The 12,777-nt window shown below is 40.7% G+C and overlaps 1 protein-coding gene across 1 annotated transcript; it reads right to left on the bottom strand.

Annotated features, from left to right (window-relative positions):
• Positions 1–3,832: 3,832 nt before the first annotated feature.
• Positions 3,833–12,084, bottom strand: LOC112980788 (histamine H3 receptor-like). The gene is made up of 3 exons (XM_064507327.1): positions 11,554–12,084; positions 8,053–8,219; positions 3,833–6,321 (listed from the first exon to the last, which is right to left on the bottom strand). The coding sequence occupies exons 1-3, from the start codon at positions 11,798–11,800 to the stop codon at positions 5,539–5,541; spliced, it is 1,197 nt and encodes a 398-aa protein (XP_064363397.1). The 5' UTR covers positions 11,801–12,084; the 3' UTR covers positions 3,833–5,538.
• Between the last annotated feature and the right edge of the window lie 693 nt (positions 12,085–12,777).

Raw genomic sequence — 12,777 nt, 5'->3', positions numbered from 1 at the left:
AACAGTAATGTAGAGGAGAACAGTAATCAGATCTATGACACATTTAGTGAAAAAGCCATACTAACGTGCCTAGGGAACTGCTGAGCAAGGCACACAGAAATGTGTGCCACAGCGAATCTGTAGGCACCACAGCAATATGGAGGAACATGAACTTCTTGATTCAAAATGCAAACCAGGTACCGTAGGAATAAAAGAAATGTGGTGAGACTGCAAGGAAAATAGTGCTGAAGAGTGTAACAGTCAGGGAAGATGACTATGCTGATGAAGCAGTAGGACAGCTTTGTCATGGTAACCTGGTTAAACAAAAGAGGTGGAAGGGGATCTGGAATCGTTTTGGGGAAGAACAGCAAGCAAACCTCCGAGAGCAGAGCTAGGAGCCTGCTAGGGATCAGACTCGATTTGCTCCACTTGTGTGGTTTTTCTCTGAAACACGAGCGATATTACAGATATGTCCCTATGGAGGACTTCTGTTCCCCAGGCACAGCCTGGGGAAGAGACACACCAAGGTGCTGGCAGCAGTGAGAGCAGGGAGCTCTGCAAGGGAAGGCGAGCCAGGGGACCATGACGTGTGCTGGCAGCACCTGCACCCTCCAGGCACAGCCCCACGGTGCCCCAGCAGAGCAGGGAGGGGATGGTCACAGTCCCATCAAGGGCCCAGTTGCCATCAACAAACATGAGGTGATGAGCTGGGTCCAAAGTCAACCTGGGAAGTCCAGTCAAATGTAAAAAAATGCAAAAGAGAGGGCTGAGCGCAGCCTGCAAGCTCTGTTATAGCTCTGGCCAGGTATCCCCATCAGATGGGAGCTCCAGGGCCCAAGGGTGATGGTGTGGGTGGGAGTCCAGTGAGGCTGCTCATGACAGCTAAGGCCTATTGGGTACCCACAGTGCCTTCACACAAATAGCAATAGGACCCAATTGCTCTTGATTAAGATTTGCTCAGCAAATCCTTCCCACCATCAGTTCTTCTGCTGAAAGCGCAAAGAAGACTTTTTATGGAAGACCAAGCTGTTGTTCAATAATGAAACTCAAAAGCCATGTGTCCGGAATCAATCTAGGTACATCTCCCCCCTAAAGACTGTGACACTCTTTTTTCAGCTACAACTTTTGCAATTAGATGCACATCTGAATGCTGTTTATGGAAGTCTTTTCTTAAGACATTTTCACAGCAATTGTCAAGTAGATTATGTATTTCAAAGTAGCATTTTACTCTGATATTCTGAATTTTTTTTTTTTATGTCTAAGAAAGAAAGGAAGCTGTCTGGTTATGCTCACTTACCAGATAATGCATATGTAAGAAGTCCCATAAGGTTCAGTCAATCCGAGGGAGAAGTAAAATTTGCACTAAACGTAGTATCACTTTTCCCTCTAACCAGCACACCTACTGATGCCTTTCCTCAGCACACTCTGTGGTGCTCAGGACATAAGCCCTGCTCTGCACATTAGCCTGGAGGTGCTGGCCAACCTTTTCTTAGAGAAGCTATGAGCCCCCTGGGCCTTCTCCACACAGGGAGTTTGAAGCAAGAGCATGCAATTTACTGTGTGGTCCTTTGTGTTAAAGTATGCTTCATATTGACTAAATAGCCTTCAGTGGTACAAAGCACCTCCTGAGAAATCAGGATGTCTCTCTTTTTCACCTGAACTTGGCTGTGTTTGTCAATCCCTTTTCCTCTTGTTGTTCAACAAGTTTCCTTCAACTACTGTTCCCCTGATTTCCTCCAAGGGGAAATTTCCATTTGGAATTTCCCAAATTAATTTCCCCCTTCGAAGTACATTACTGTTCTGCCCTCTTTCTTTTCAAGGACATAAGCACTTCCACATTTTCTCCAGCAGTATAGATTACAGACATCCTGTGCCTTTTCCTGTTAGAAATAACCTCTGTATTAGAAGAATAGGGAGACTGATCTAGCCCCTCACCTAGACCACTCTATTTTTCTTGCCCATCAGCTCTTTTTTTACTTCTTTCTCCTACTGACAATATCTGACAAAAAGTGAGGGAAGGCAAGAGCAATTAGACTGCCAACTTACTTCCCAGTGTGGTTGCAAAGGCTGCCAGAAATAAGCAATGGGTATTACTGAACTATCTGCCCATGCCCCTAAAACTAAGTTTACATTAAGAAGCACTGTCCAGTTAGAATAATTACTTTGACCACTTCTAACACGTCAAGTAAGCCCAAATGGAGACAGAGCTAGGTGCTTCACTGCCCCTCAGAGTAGCTAGGCTTGTCCTCAGTATTTTCTATCAATAACTTACTTAGACTCAGTTGTTGGGTTTTGCAAATGTCTTGCCCTTCCCAGGCCTTGCACGGGGCACTGCTGAAGACGGCACAAGGCATCAGTTTGCTGAAAAGTAAGTCCCTGTTAATACCAGCATTCGGATGATGTTCTGGCCTGTATCTAGCAGCTGTGGTGGAAATCAGGCTGGTATGAGAGGCAAGCAAAAGAAGTGAGCAAGGAGGAGGAAGAACAAAAAAAATTAACTTGATATAGATATAACAATCTGTTTACTTATCTACACCTGGCAAAGGCTTCATTTCATAGATACCCTATTGATAAGTCAACCAGAACAAGATCTTTAGCCCTCTATCCCTAGCGCTGTCAAAAGCAGGTCTTACAGAGCATTAAGGAGCCATTTGCTCTTCAGGCTGGCACAAAAGAATTTGTTTGTGCATGTTAAACATTACTGAATTTACAAGTTGTGCTTTAAAAGAATGGCAAAAGCTCTGCAGGGTACAAAACTGGTACGCACTGCATTTAAAGAAAATCACTAGGTGCAGTGGGCACCTGTGTTTTGTGTTCTGCCCTGTTTTGATAAATCTGTAGACTTTTAGCAGAAACTAAAAGGCCAAGTGATGGACCAAGGCCCTATAGTGCCCAGTGCTGTTTAAACATCAACTAAAAAGATTACTTCTAATCTAAAGATAAGATAAGAGAATACTAGGGAGGAGGTAGAAAAGCCAATACACCTTTTTAGATCTAGATTCTCACCTATATTAGGTCAAAAAGAAATATCATAGGAACAAAAAATCAAAGGAAATACTAATAGGCATGAGGCTATAGAAGGAAAAGCCTTCTCATCTCCACAGCTAAAACTGACAACAGAACAACAAGCCTAGGCTAGGTTAACACTGAGTATAAAATTAGGGTAAAAACTAGACCTGGTTTGCCTGGAGACGATGTCAAATTAAGTACATCTGCTTGCCACATTTGTAAAATGGAGCTTTATATTAGTTATTTGACAATAAAATAATGGCTTTGTCCTTGGCCGTCATTCTTCTGACATTGAACTTACATTCATGTTTCTACCTGCAAGTCTATGAACACTTTTCCTTCCTCAAAACATGACACCTGAATCCTGGGCAAGACTATTCCCAAAAAGCTGAGCATCCATCAGTGTTTCATAGTATTTTAAACCTCACAAAATGTCAAAATTGAGATTCTTATCTTCCCTTTAAGTTTATAAAAATAATACCACTTACATAGTTCTTTCCCAAATTCTCTGTATTACATTATTTTCAGTTCATGTGTTGTACTCCATGATGAGTATCTCCAGCAAAGTTCTGTTTAAAAAACAGGTCTTTGAAGTAGTTCCTGTCAACTCTTTCAGTTTCCAGTTTATGTTAGAGAGACAACATTTCTTACAATATTACTGAATACATATTTAATTTGTTTAGGTAGACAAGTTTACACTGTCATACTGTACAGCAGGACAAATGACTGTGATTAAGTGGCACTTCAGCCCAGAAGGAGAACATTAAAAGGGGTGTTAAGTAAAACACACTAACACAGGTTTGCATTAAACAAAACTGTGATATAAAAGGGACATCCACTACCATTCACGTTTCTTTAGTATTTATTCCTCCATTCATTTGCCAGCCTTATACTTACTGGCAGTGTTAAGAAAAGAAACTATTTCTATTTTAAAGATAAAAACCTGCTTATTTTAGTAAGGAATAATAATTCCAGAATTCTGTAACTAAATAACCTTAAACATTTTGGAAGCTGAATAGTGGAGGGAGTTTACCTCGCCTCTGTCTCAGCTAATTCACCACACGTACTATGAGTAGCCATTAAGGGTAGTCATTTTTCTGGCTCCTGCAGCGAACCGAACACACCATTACTGTGTAAGACATTTACCCATTTATCATAACCTCCAACAAAGGTCTCATAAAAGAAACAGAAGATGTACAAAGGAGGAGAAATGGGATAGAATATTCACATTTAAGCTGTTTCTCAATTATTTGAATTGCTTGGCCATGGGCACACTGAACTGAATGGGATTTTGCTCATGTGTGGAGTTGAGTTGGTCCTCATGCATTATACCATATTTGGAAATGAGAAAGGCCTGCAAGACCTGCATTTCTCACAACATGGGTTTCCGTTTCACTGGGAGTCAGGAAAGGATTCGGAGGGGCTACAAAGTCTTGGCACTGCTCTGCCCACTGCACACATGTCCTCCCGGGTGGGCAGCAGCAGAGTTTCTCCTCCCTGGGTATAACTGTACAAATTCGGGAAAAGCAAATGACTCTTTCTGATGAGCAGGCCAGCTCCTTCACAGAGAGAGAAGGTGTGTTCTTGCATAGGATGGTTTAAGCCAGGCCCCATTCCCCCCACTCAGGGCTAGGCTGATGCTCTTGTGGTGGCTCAATCAGATGGGATCCAAGGAGGTCACACATTCCAAAGTCCGCAAGATGCTCTCTTGGGTTATTCAGTAACAGATACATTCCCCACTGTGGTCAGCATGCTGCTCCCTATGGACCTGGCCTTGATTTCTATAATAGCTTTGAATAGGAAATGTTACTCTTTTCTATGATCTTTCAAAACTATAGCTGTAGAAGGCTTGTTTCTTAAAGAACAGCTGAAGATGTGCATAAATGCCTTATACCCCTGAATACTCCACCACTTCATCTGATCAGGTAGATAGATTAATACCTTTCTGCAGAGGACATCTTCATTAAGGTCTTTAAAAGTAGTCCCTATATTGTTCCTGATGGCTGAGCATCATGAAAGAAAGTAATCCTGTCATGTGCCTGACAACAGAAATCACAAATTAACTGAGTATTTTACAGTAAGAAAAAATTGCTTCTGAATGCAGTACAAACTGTTCAAAAACAAAAAGATAGAAGATATTGCCTTTTGAATACTACTGATCTTACAGCAAATACCCATTTTTATTGCTTTGTTAACTAATACCATCCATGAACACAAATAAAAGCTGTACTATTATTGAAAATAGTATCTTCAACAACCAGAGTGAAGATAAGGTGGATGGTCTGATAGGGTAAGTCAAGGTAAGCTTGGAAGATAGAGGCAATATCTTTTACCTGGTCAATTGAAATAGGTGGGAAAAGCACAAGATTTCTGGGCATGCAAGCTTCTCTGAAGGAGGACATATTTGCCCAGAGGTTTGTCTAACCTTTCTAACTAGATTAATCTACTGAAAGATATTACCTCTACTTACAAACCTTGGACATTTACATCCCTCATTCAGTACAGCTACAGCTGCTCTTCAGCTGTAAATCTGTATGGGGCTTTTTCCTTCTAAAAAGAGCTTGATCTCAATGTTGCAAACTTTTGGGGACATAATATTTTCATGAAAGCCATTCGAAACTTAACATGACAGAGAGGGTAAAGAAATGGGTTCAAAGACGAATTGAGCCACAAAAGCCAAAACGTAATTTCATACAAGGAGTTATGGACACAAGTTCCTTGGCAGGCTCCGCGAATAATCATTAGTAACGTATATGGGGCCCAGCAAATGACAAAGACGCACACAATTATGGCAAGTGACTTCGCAATTTTCTTATCCTGTTGCAGTTTTGACCTGGTCTTTGCACAGAAAGAAGCAGAGAGATCATTCTCTGGGGTTACAGAATTGCCTCTGGATGGTGATGAGCTTTCAGTTACCAAAGACTCTTTCTTTGGCCTCATAGAGGAAGAAACGCTGTCCTCTGCTTCTGCAGGAGAAGACACCCCTTGCCTTGGCAAGAGGCAAGATCTCCAAGACAAGCTGCTGCTCTTTGGAGGTTCACCCTCCTGCACGCTGCCACGTCTCTGGCGCTTCTGGATATTCCAGAAGATGTGCACATTGAAATAGGTCACTGAGATCAGTGGTACAAAGAACTCCAAGGTGGAGGCGCACAGGAGGAAGTACCAGTTGTTGAAGAACTCAGCGTAGCACTGATCCTCCACAACCACGCTGCAGCCGGTCACGTGCTCCCAGAAGAGAACTGCTGGGCAGTAGAGGAGGAAGGCCAAGACCCAGATGGCTACCATCTTGACAACAGGGCTGGAGGCCGCTCCCTGCTGGACTCTGTAAGATACCTATGAGAAACAAAGAAAAATGCCATACCTTCAGAGAAACTTTTGGAACCCACAAAAATACCAGCAAAGGAGCTGGTATACTATTTGGTAATTTAGAGCTACAGCTATGCTGAGCAGCTGAAGCTCACCCAGGAATGTCCCCAGTTATGTTTAATTTATTGATGTTGACATAACATAGGAGTGTCTCTCGACAGGTTAATGTAACAGTGCCAGGGTCCCGGTCCAGGCAATGAAACACGATCATCCATCACTGAGAGAAGCATCTCTTAATTTGAAGTGCCTTGTTTGAGACATCTGCAGTCTGGATTGCTGAGTAATTAGCATTTTATAGTTGCTCAGAGCATGACTCCCATTCAGGGACAATTGCACTGCCTTTTTACAGCATTTTACAAGGAAATACATATATGGAAGGAAACAATGACAATATATATTTAACAGACACCTTTGAAAAAATGCATTTACTGCATACATCATAAGGAGGTAGGGATCGACTCCAGTTCTGCAGTGCAGTCTTTAGCTGACAAAGCCATGAAATCATCCTTTTTCTTCCTTCTTCCCCCAGTTCCTGGCCTGGAACACGTTTTCCACTATATGATTTAGAACAGGCAGTTATCTTACAGCTCTCATGCCCTGCTCTATCCCTTTGACAGGATATTAGGAAGAATCTATAATTCTGGGAGCTAAGTTAGACATCCAGTTGAAAAAAAAGTATGAATGTCATTAAAGACTATCATATAAATGTCCGTAGGTCTTAATCGCATTTGCACAGGTGCTCTTAATTTGGCCCTTTGTAAATGTTGAGTCTTTGGCTTTCCAATGTACTGTTTCTTAAATGTAAAATGTTTAGGTGTTTAAATTCCCAGATTTTTCCTTGAAATAAAATTAAATAACAGAAAATAATAAAATTTAATAAAAAATAATGCAAGTATAATAATGTAATAATGTATAATATAATATAATGTATAATAATGTAAATAATTATAATTAATAAAAGCAAAAGCTGAAATGTATCATAAGATATCACATTGACATCCTTATAGATCACCAAAGAGCTGGAACCTTCGGCTCTCACATGTATTTCCCCACCACTTAAGCTAACAGAATTACTGGTGAGAAAAGCTGACCTCCATCCTTCATATGAACCAAGACATAAGGTACACATAAGGTGCTCTGCAGAAAGCAGAGACACAGCATGCATCTGAAGTTTTGGGTTCTGCTCCAGATAGTGAGAGGAGTTTATTCCTGCATATCCCCAGAGTCCTTCACTTCACTGCCCTATCACCAGTGCCTTTTTCTCTCTAATTTTATGCCTAATTTTAACTTAATTTAATTTAAATGCCTAATTTTAGGTCCAAGCCCAAATCCACAGTTTACTTTAAACTTCCTCTTTCCTTAGCCCTTTTATTGCCAGACTCCTCCCTGACCCTCTTCACCCCTCAGCCTGTTTTCTTTAGTAGCAGAACAGCAGCCTGTAGCAAAAATGGGGAGAAAAGATCTGTTCGATTGGCTCTGGCCTGGAGGATGCTCAGTGCAGAATATTCACTTCATTTTCCTGCAAAAATCTAACAATTTCCACATGCCAAGAACATTTTTGAGAGCTCTTGTCTTGATTAAATTTGGGCCTATGCTCACTAATATAGAAAAGGGTATATCACTAATATCAAGATTTGATCTTGCCACATCCCACATTCTTGAGACAAAGCTCAGAGAGGGTATAAACAGGGTACTTACAGCTTTAGTAACAGAGAGAAAACGATCATAGCTGATAAGAACAATGTTAAATACTGAAGCTGTGCACAGTAGATAGTCCATAAGTAGCCAGAACTTGCAGACACCTCTTCCCAATTTCCATTTCCCAGTCAGGCTGTAAGGGATGTACAGAGGCATGCAGAATGCACCTATGGAAAGTGACAACAAAGACACAATGCAGTTGTTACAATCAGGATTGCAAATGGTGCTCATGGAAGCAGACAGTCAGTATTTTGGTATTTGGTTAAAAAAAAATACTAGTAAGATACCAATAATTTATACTAGCATGTAATTTATGTATGGAAATTCTTAAATTCTCATGAAATCTGGTGATGACTTTCTGTATATTAGATCTCAGAGAATTTGTGTATGCTGATTGTTAGGAATAAGCTTAGGGCAAACCAGCAAAGAAGGATCTGCTGAAGAAGAAAACTGCAATCTAACCAGCTTTATAGACTCTAAAGATATGTAATCTGTGTCCAGCATGTATGCATTGTGGTTATGCTTAGAGATGTAACTCAGTTCATTATTACTCAATATTCTACAATCTTTCATCTGTGTTAGAGTTTTCCCCCAAACACGTCTGCAAATGTTGCTAATGTTGCTTATTCATGTGAGATTGGTTAGCATTTCTACGTTAGCAAAAATATACTGGAGAGTTTGCAAGTTGTCTGGAAACCTACCAAAGATAGGGTAGTCACAGCAGAGATATGAAACCCCCCCTTAAGTGATGTGTTAAATCATGCTGGTTCTCCAGCTGAGATAACTCTGATAACTATCTTTTGTTTTGCTGTGTTTAGGTTTCTTCCAAAAGGCCAAGGAACAAAGAAATTTAGGCAATGAAACAAGTCCATATTTGCCCTAATACAGGAGAAAGGTTGGTTAATAGAAACTGAAATTCTTGCAGTTAAGGAGGTGTTAAACACAAAGAAAAGAACAAAATAAAACAGTAAGGATGAAAATCCCCCAAAATTTCTTTATCTGAAATGAGGTAATGTTTCATATTGTTGCAAATTGCTGAAATGTAGTTGCTTTCAAATGTAAAAAGTTTGTATATTGCTACCATTAGAGTTGTCCATTAATTTCTCCTTTCTCTATTTAGCAGCAAACAGAAATTCTCTTGCCATAGGTGAAGAAAAGTCTCCACTAATCATCGCTAATTTGATGGCAGATATGTTATTTTTGTATCACCTATTTACAGTACGAATAAAGTTGAGGGAGTTGCCTTTAGACAGAATACCAAAACATTGCCTTCTGCTGAACTACTTTCATGAGAAAGTCGTGTTTGTGTTTTATTTTTAAGCTAGTAATTCAGCAACTTCTTTCTTAAAATGTAGTTTTACCACCACTAATATTCTTTCAAAAGTATGGTGCAATATCCGATGCTCCATGCCTCAAATAGCTGCCCCACTAGAGACAAATACAGAACTATATGCAACTTCAAGATCTATTGTAAACTTTTCAGATTGTTATTTTTTAATACGTCAACTGAAGATGACAAGATCTTAGAATTTACTGAACATATTCAGGTTGGTGTGATCCATTGACAATAATCGTCTTTGGGGCAAAGAGCTGATAACAATGGCTGCTATCAACAGGCACCTGCATGCAGCACTTTCAATATCAATGGTTTGTCTTAATACACTGAAATACAAGCACCGCTCCTGTACAAAATACTCATTTTTCAGAGCTGCTGATAACAGCTACTGTTCTCACCGACTTCAGTGTGATCAACCAATGTTTGGCATCACGTCAAAAATAATCCCTGATTTTAGCTATACTGTAGGTATAACCACTGATGTAAGAACCAGGCTTTAAGCATTTGTACTTGAAACTATTCTCACTTTTAATAATAAGAGGATACAAAAGATGTGAGTCACACTGTCTGGAAAGATTCCAGTTCCCTAAGACATTAAAAAAATACTACAGCAGTTTCAGAAAACAAAGCATTTTCTGACTCATCTCAGAGACAAAGGCCCAGATTTAGGTGGTCTATAGGCCAACAAAATACCTGTACCAGCCGTTTCCTCTTGGCTTACTTAAGACTCCATGAGGCACCAGCTACAAACAAGAACCAATATAGAAGGTAGGATTTTAAATTTCTTGATTAAGTTGTAAAATACAAGGAGGAACAGGCTTTTGCAGAAGACCTGAGCAATGGAGTGGCAGTTCTAGCTAACTGCATGTGGGGAGCAGGGAAACAAAGGTTTCAGCACAGGCATCATTTAGCTTCTGCCCCATGGGATGAGCCCCAGAATTAGAGACTGTCTGTTAAAAAATGCATAAATGAAGCAAAGTCTTAGAGGCTAAACTCATGTGCTCCACTACTCAGCACTGAAAGAGAAACAGTACTTCTGAAGAGTAAGCATTACTAGAATAAGTGCAGATCAGTGAGGGTGCTACTTCCCTCCTTGTGGTTCAATGAATACTGGTGTCTCTGACTGCCCAAAAGAGAAGCACTTGTGTGCAGAAATACCAATTTGCTTGCCTCAAGTCAAGATAATGCAGGAAGATTTTTACAATACTTTTCAAGATGCAGTCACTACCTCTGCTCCTAGGATCCAGGTTTAAAAACTTGCAATCCTATACTGAAGCTTCTACATTAAAAGAGCCAGGCAGACCTCACTGAAAAGCCTTCTAAAAATCAGTATTCATCACTTTCGAACTTACTTAGGAACCTAAATCTTGTTTCCTATTTGCTGGGACATCTGCCCCTGGACGATGCTTGCGCGAAGCTTTCTCTTGCTGCACTGGTTCCTGGCTTGGACCCTGGAGGCGTGCTGCACTAAGCATTCCCACCACCCACCTCCTGTCCTGGCGTTGCCCACTGCTACTGGCTTTACTATATGCCCATGGGTAACACTCCGGTACTTCTGCAATGACATTATGGGAAGAGGGGGCTAATAAGGAAAACAGATGGGAGCAGACTGCTGCTGGCATTGGGACAATCCATCTGCTCCATAGCTTGCCCTTGGGTTGCAACCACTAAAAAGAACAAATGGTAGAGCACTTTTGATGTAGTATAATACTTCAATAAGCCATTAGTACTATGTAGAGAAGTAATTTATTCACTTTGATGTAACACAGGTAGCTGTATGAGAACATAGCTGCATTGTCAAATATGAGGATATTCTGACAGTCTGCAAAGAATAATTTAACAGGAGGAACAGAGTTAAATCACAACTAGTAGCACACAACCTCTTTCCTCAGTCAGTATTCACATACAGTGGTTGCTCCTTTTTTCTGAAGCAGTAACATTAAAAGTATTTATATAACGAAAGATGTATTCCTCATTATAACACATTCCTGGGAAATAATAGGCTGCTAAAACACATAACGAAGTTTCCGCCATTCCTTATCCCTCCCCTAGACACACAGCTGGGAAATACTGCTCTTAGAAGAAACCACCCAGCAAAATACACCCCTGCTTCTCCTAAGATTGCTAAAGAACACATACTCCATGCCTCCACGGTTGCAACTTACCCACTGCAAAGTCAGAAATAGCAAGATTGAGAAAGAAGTAATTACTCCGATGCCGGAGGTTTCTGTCCAGTATGAAAGCAAGGATCACCAAGGCGTTTCCAAGGGTTGTGATCAGAGCTAGCAGCACCATAAGGACAGCCAGGAGCACCAACACCCCCAGCGAGAACTCTGAGCTCAGTGGCTGTGAAGACATGGTCTCGTTACACGTTCCAGGCGCATGCAGAGCTTCAGCACTGCTGTTGTGCATGCTGAGTGTCCAGGTCAGTTCACTCTGGGAAGAAACTCACGTCTCGTAGGTTTATCCAAAAGACTGAGACAAGTATATTAACAGCATGGGCTGAATACAGAAACATCCAAAAAAATCACAGTGTCAAAATAATGGGCTGCAAGATTCCCAGGCTATTACAACTGGACTTGCTAATTCTCCTTGATCTGAAGGCACCTTTTTGTCTGAAAACAAAACCTGTAAAAGACTCCCAATAAGCAGCACTAAGTGCACACTTTTAAAATAAATTATCTGTTTCTCTCCTGAAGGCTGATCCTTATCTACTGAGGTTGAAAAGTTAGTCTGAAAACAACTCTCTTCAAAGACAAGCAGTTTGCATATTGGCATTATGTAAGCATTTTTACACACTGAATTCTCTTGAAGCTAAAAACAGAATTCATTTTCACTTCCCTAGTGGTCAAGAGGGTTTGAATTACAAATTTCTCTTTCTGTAAAATGTAGGCATTGTTGTGCCTGCTGTTATACCTCGCACTGAATTATAAAGTTTAAACACAGAGATGTGTATTTTTTACTGTTGCTGATTACAGAGACTCTAAAATTCCAGCTTATACACAGAAGAAATATCATCAATATCTTCTGAACTCATACTAATCAACACACAAGTGTAGCCCTGGACACAGAAGACTAAATACCTGTGCTCTGGAGGACCCTATAGGCTTAGCCTATTTAATCCTTCACTTCCAAGGTAATTTCAAGTAATCTTCCCCTCCACAAAATGCCACACTCTTAGCCCTTTGCAGGTGTGAGGAGGCAGATCCCTTCCTCCTCATCATTTCATTTATTTTGGAAAGAGTGATGCAGAAGTTGGCAGGCCATAACTCATGCCCACAGCTCACCAGCTCCATAGCACCACAGCACAGGCTACCATGGGTTTTTCAGACTGAGGCTGTGATGGTGAGTGCCAGACAAGACATAGGGAAAGAAACAAGGAGAGAGAG

The sequence above is a fragment of the Dromaius novaehollandiae genome, chromosome 2 (assembly GCF_036370855.1).
Source record: "Dromaius novaehollandiae isolate bDroNov1 chromosome 2, bDroNov1.hap1, whole genome shotgun sequence".
Classification (NCBI taxonomy): Eukaryota; Metazoa; Chordata; class Aves; order Casuariiformes; family Dromaiidae; genus Dromaius; species Dromaius novaehollandiae.
This window is presented reverse-complemented; position numbering and strand designations above follow the sequence as displayed.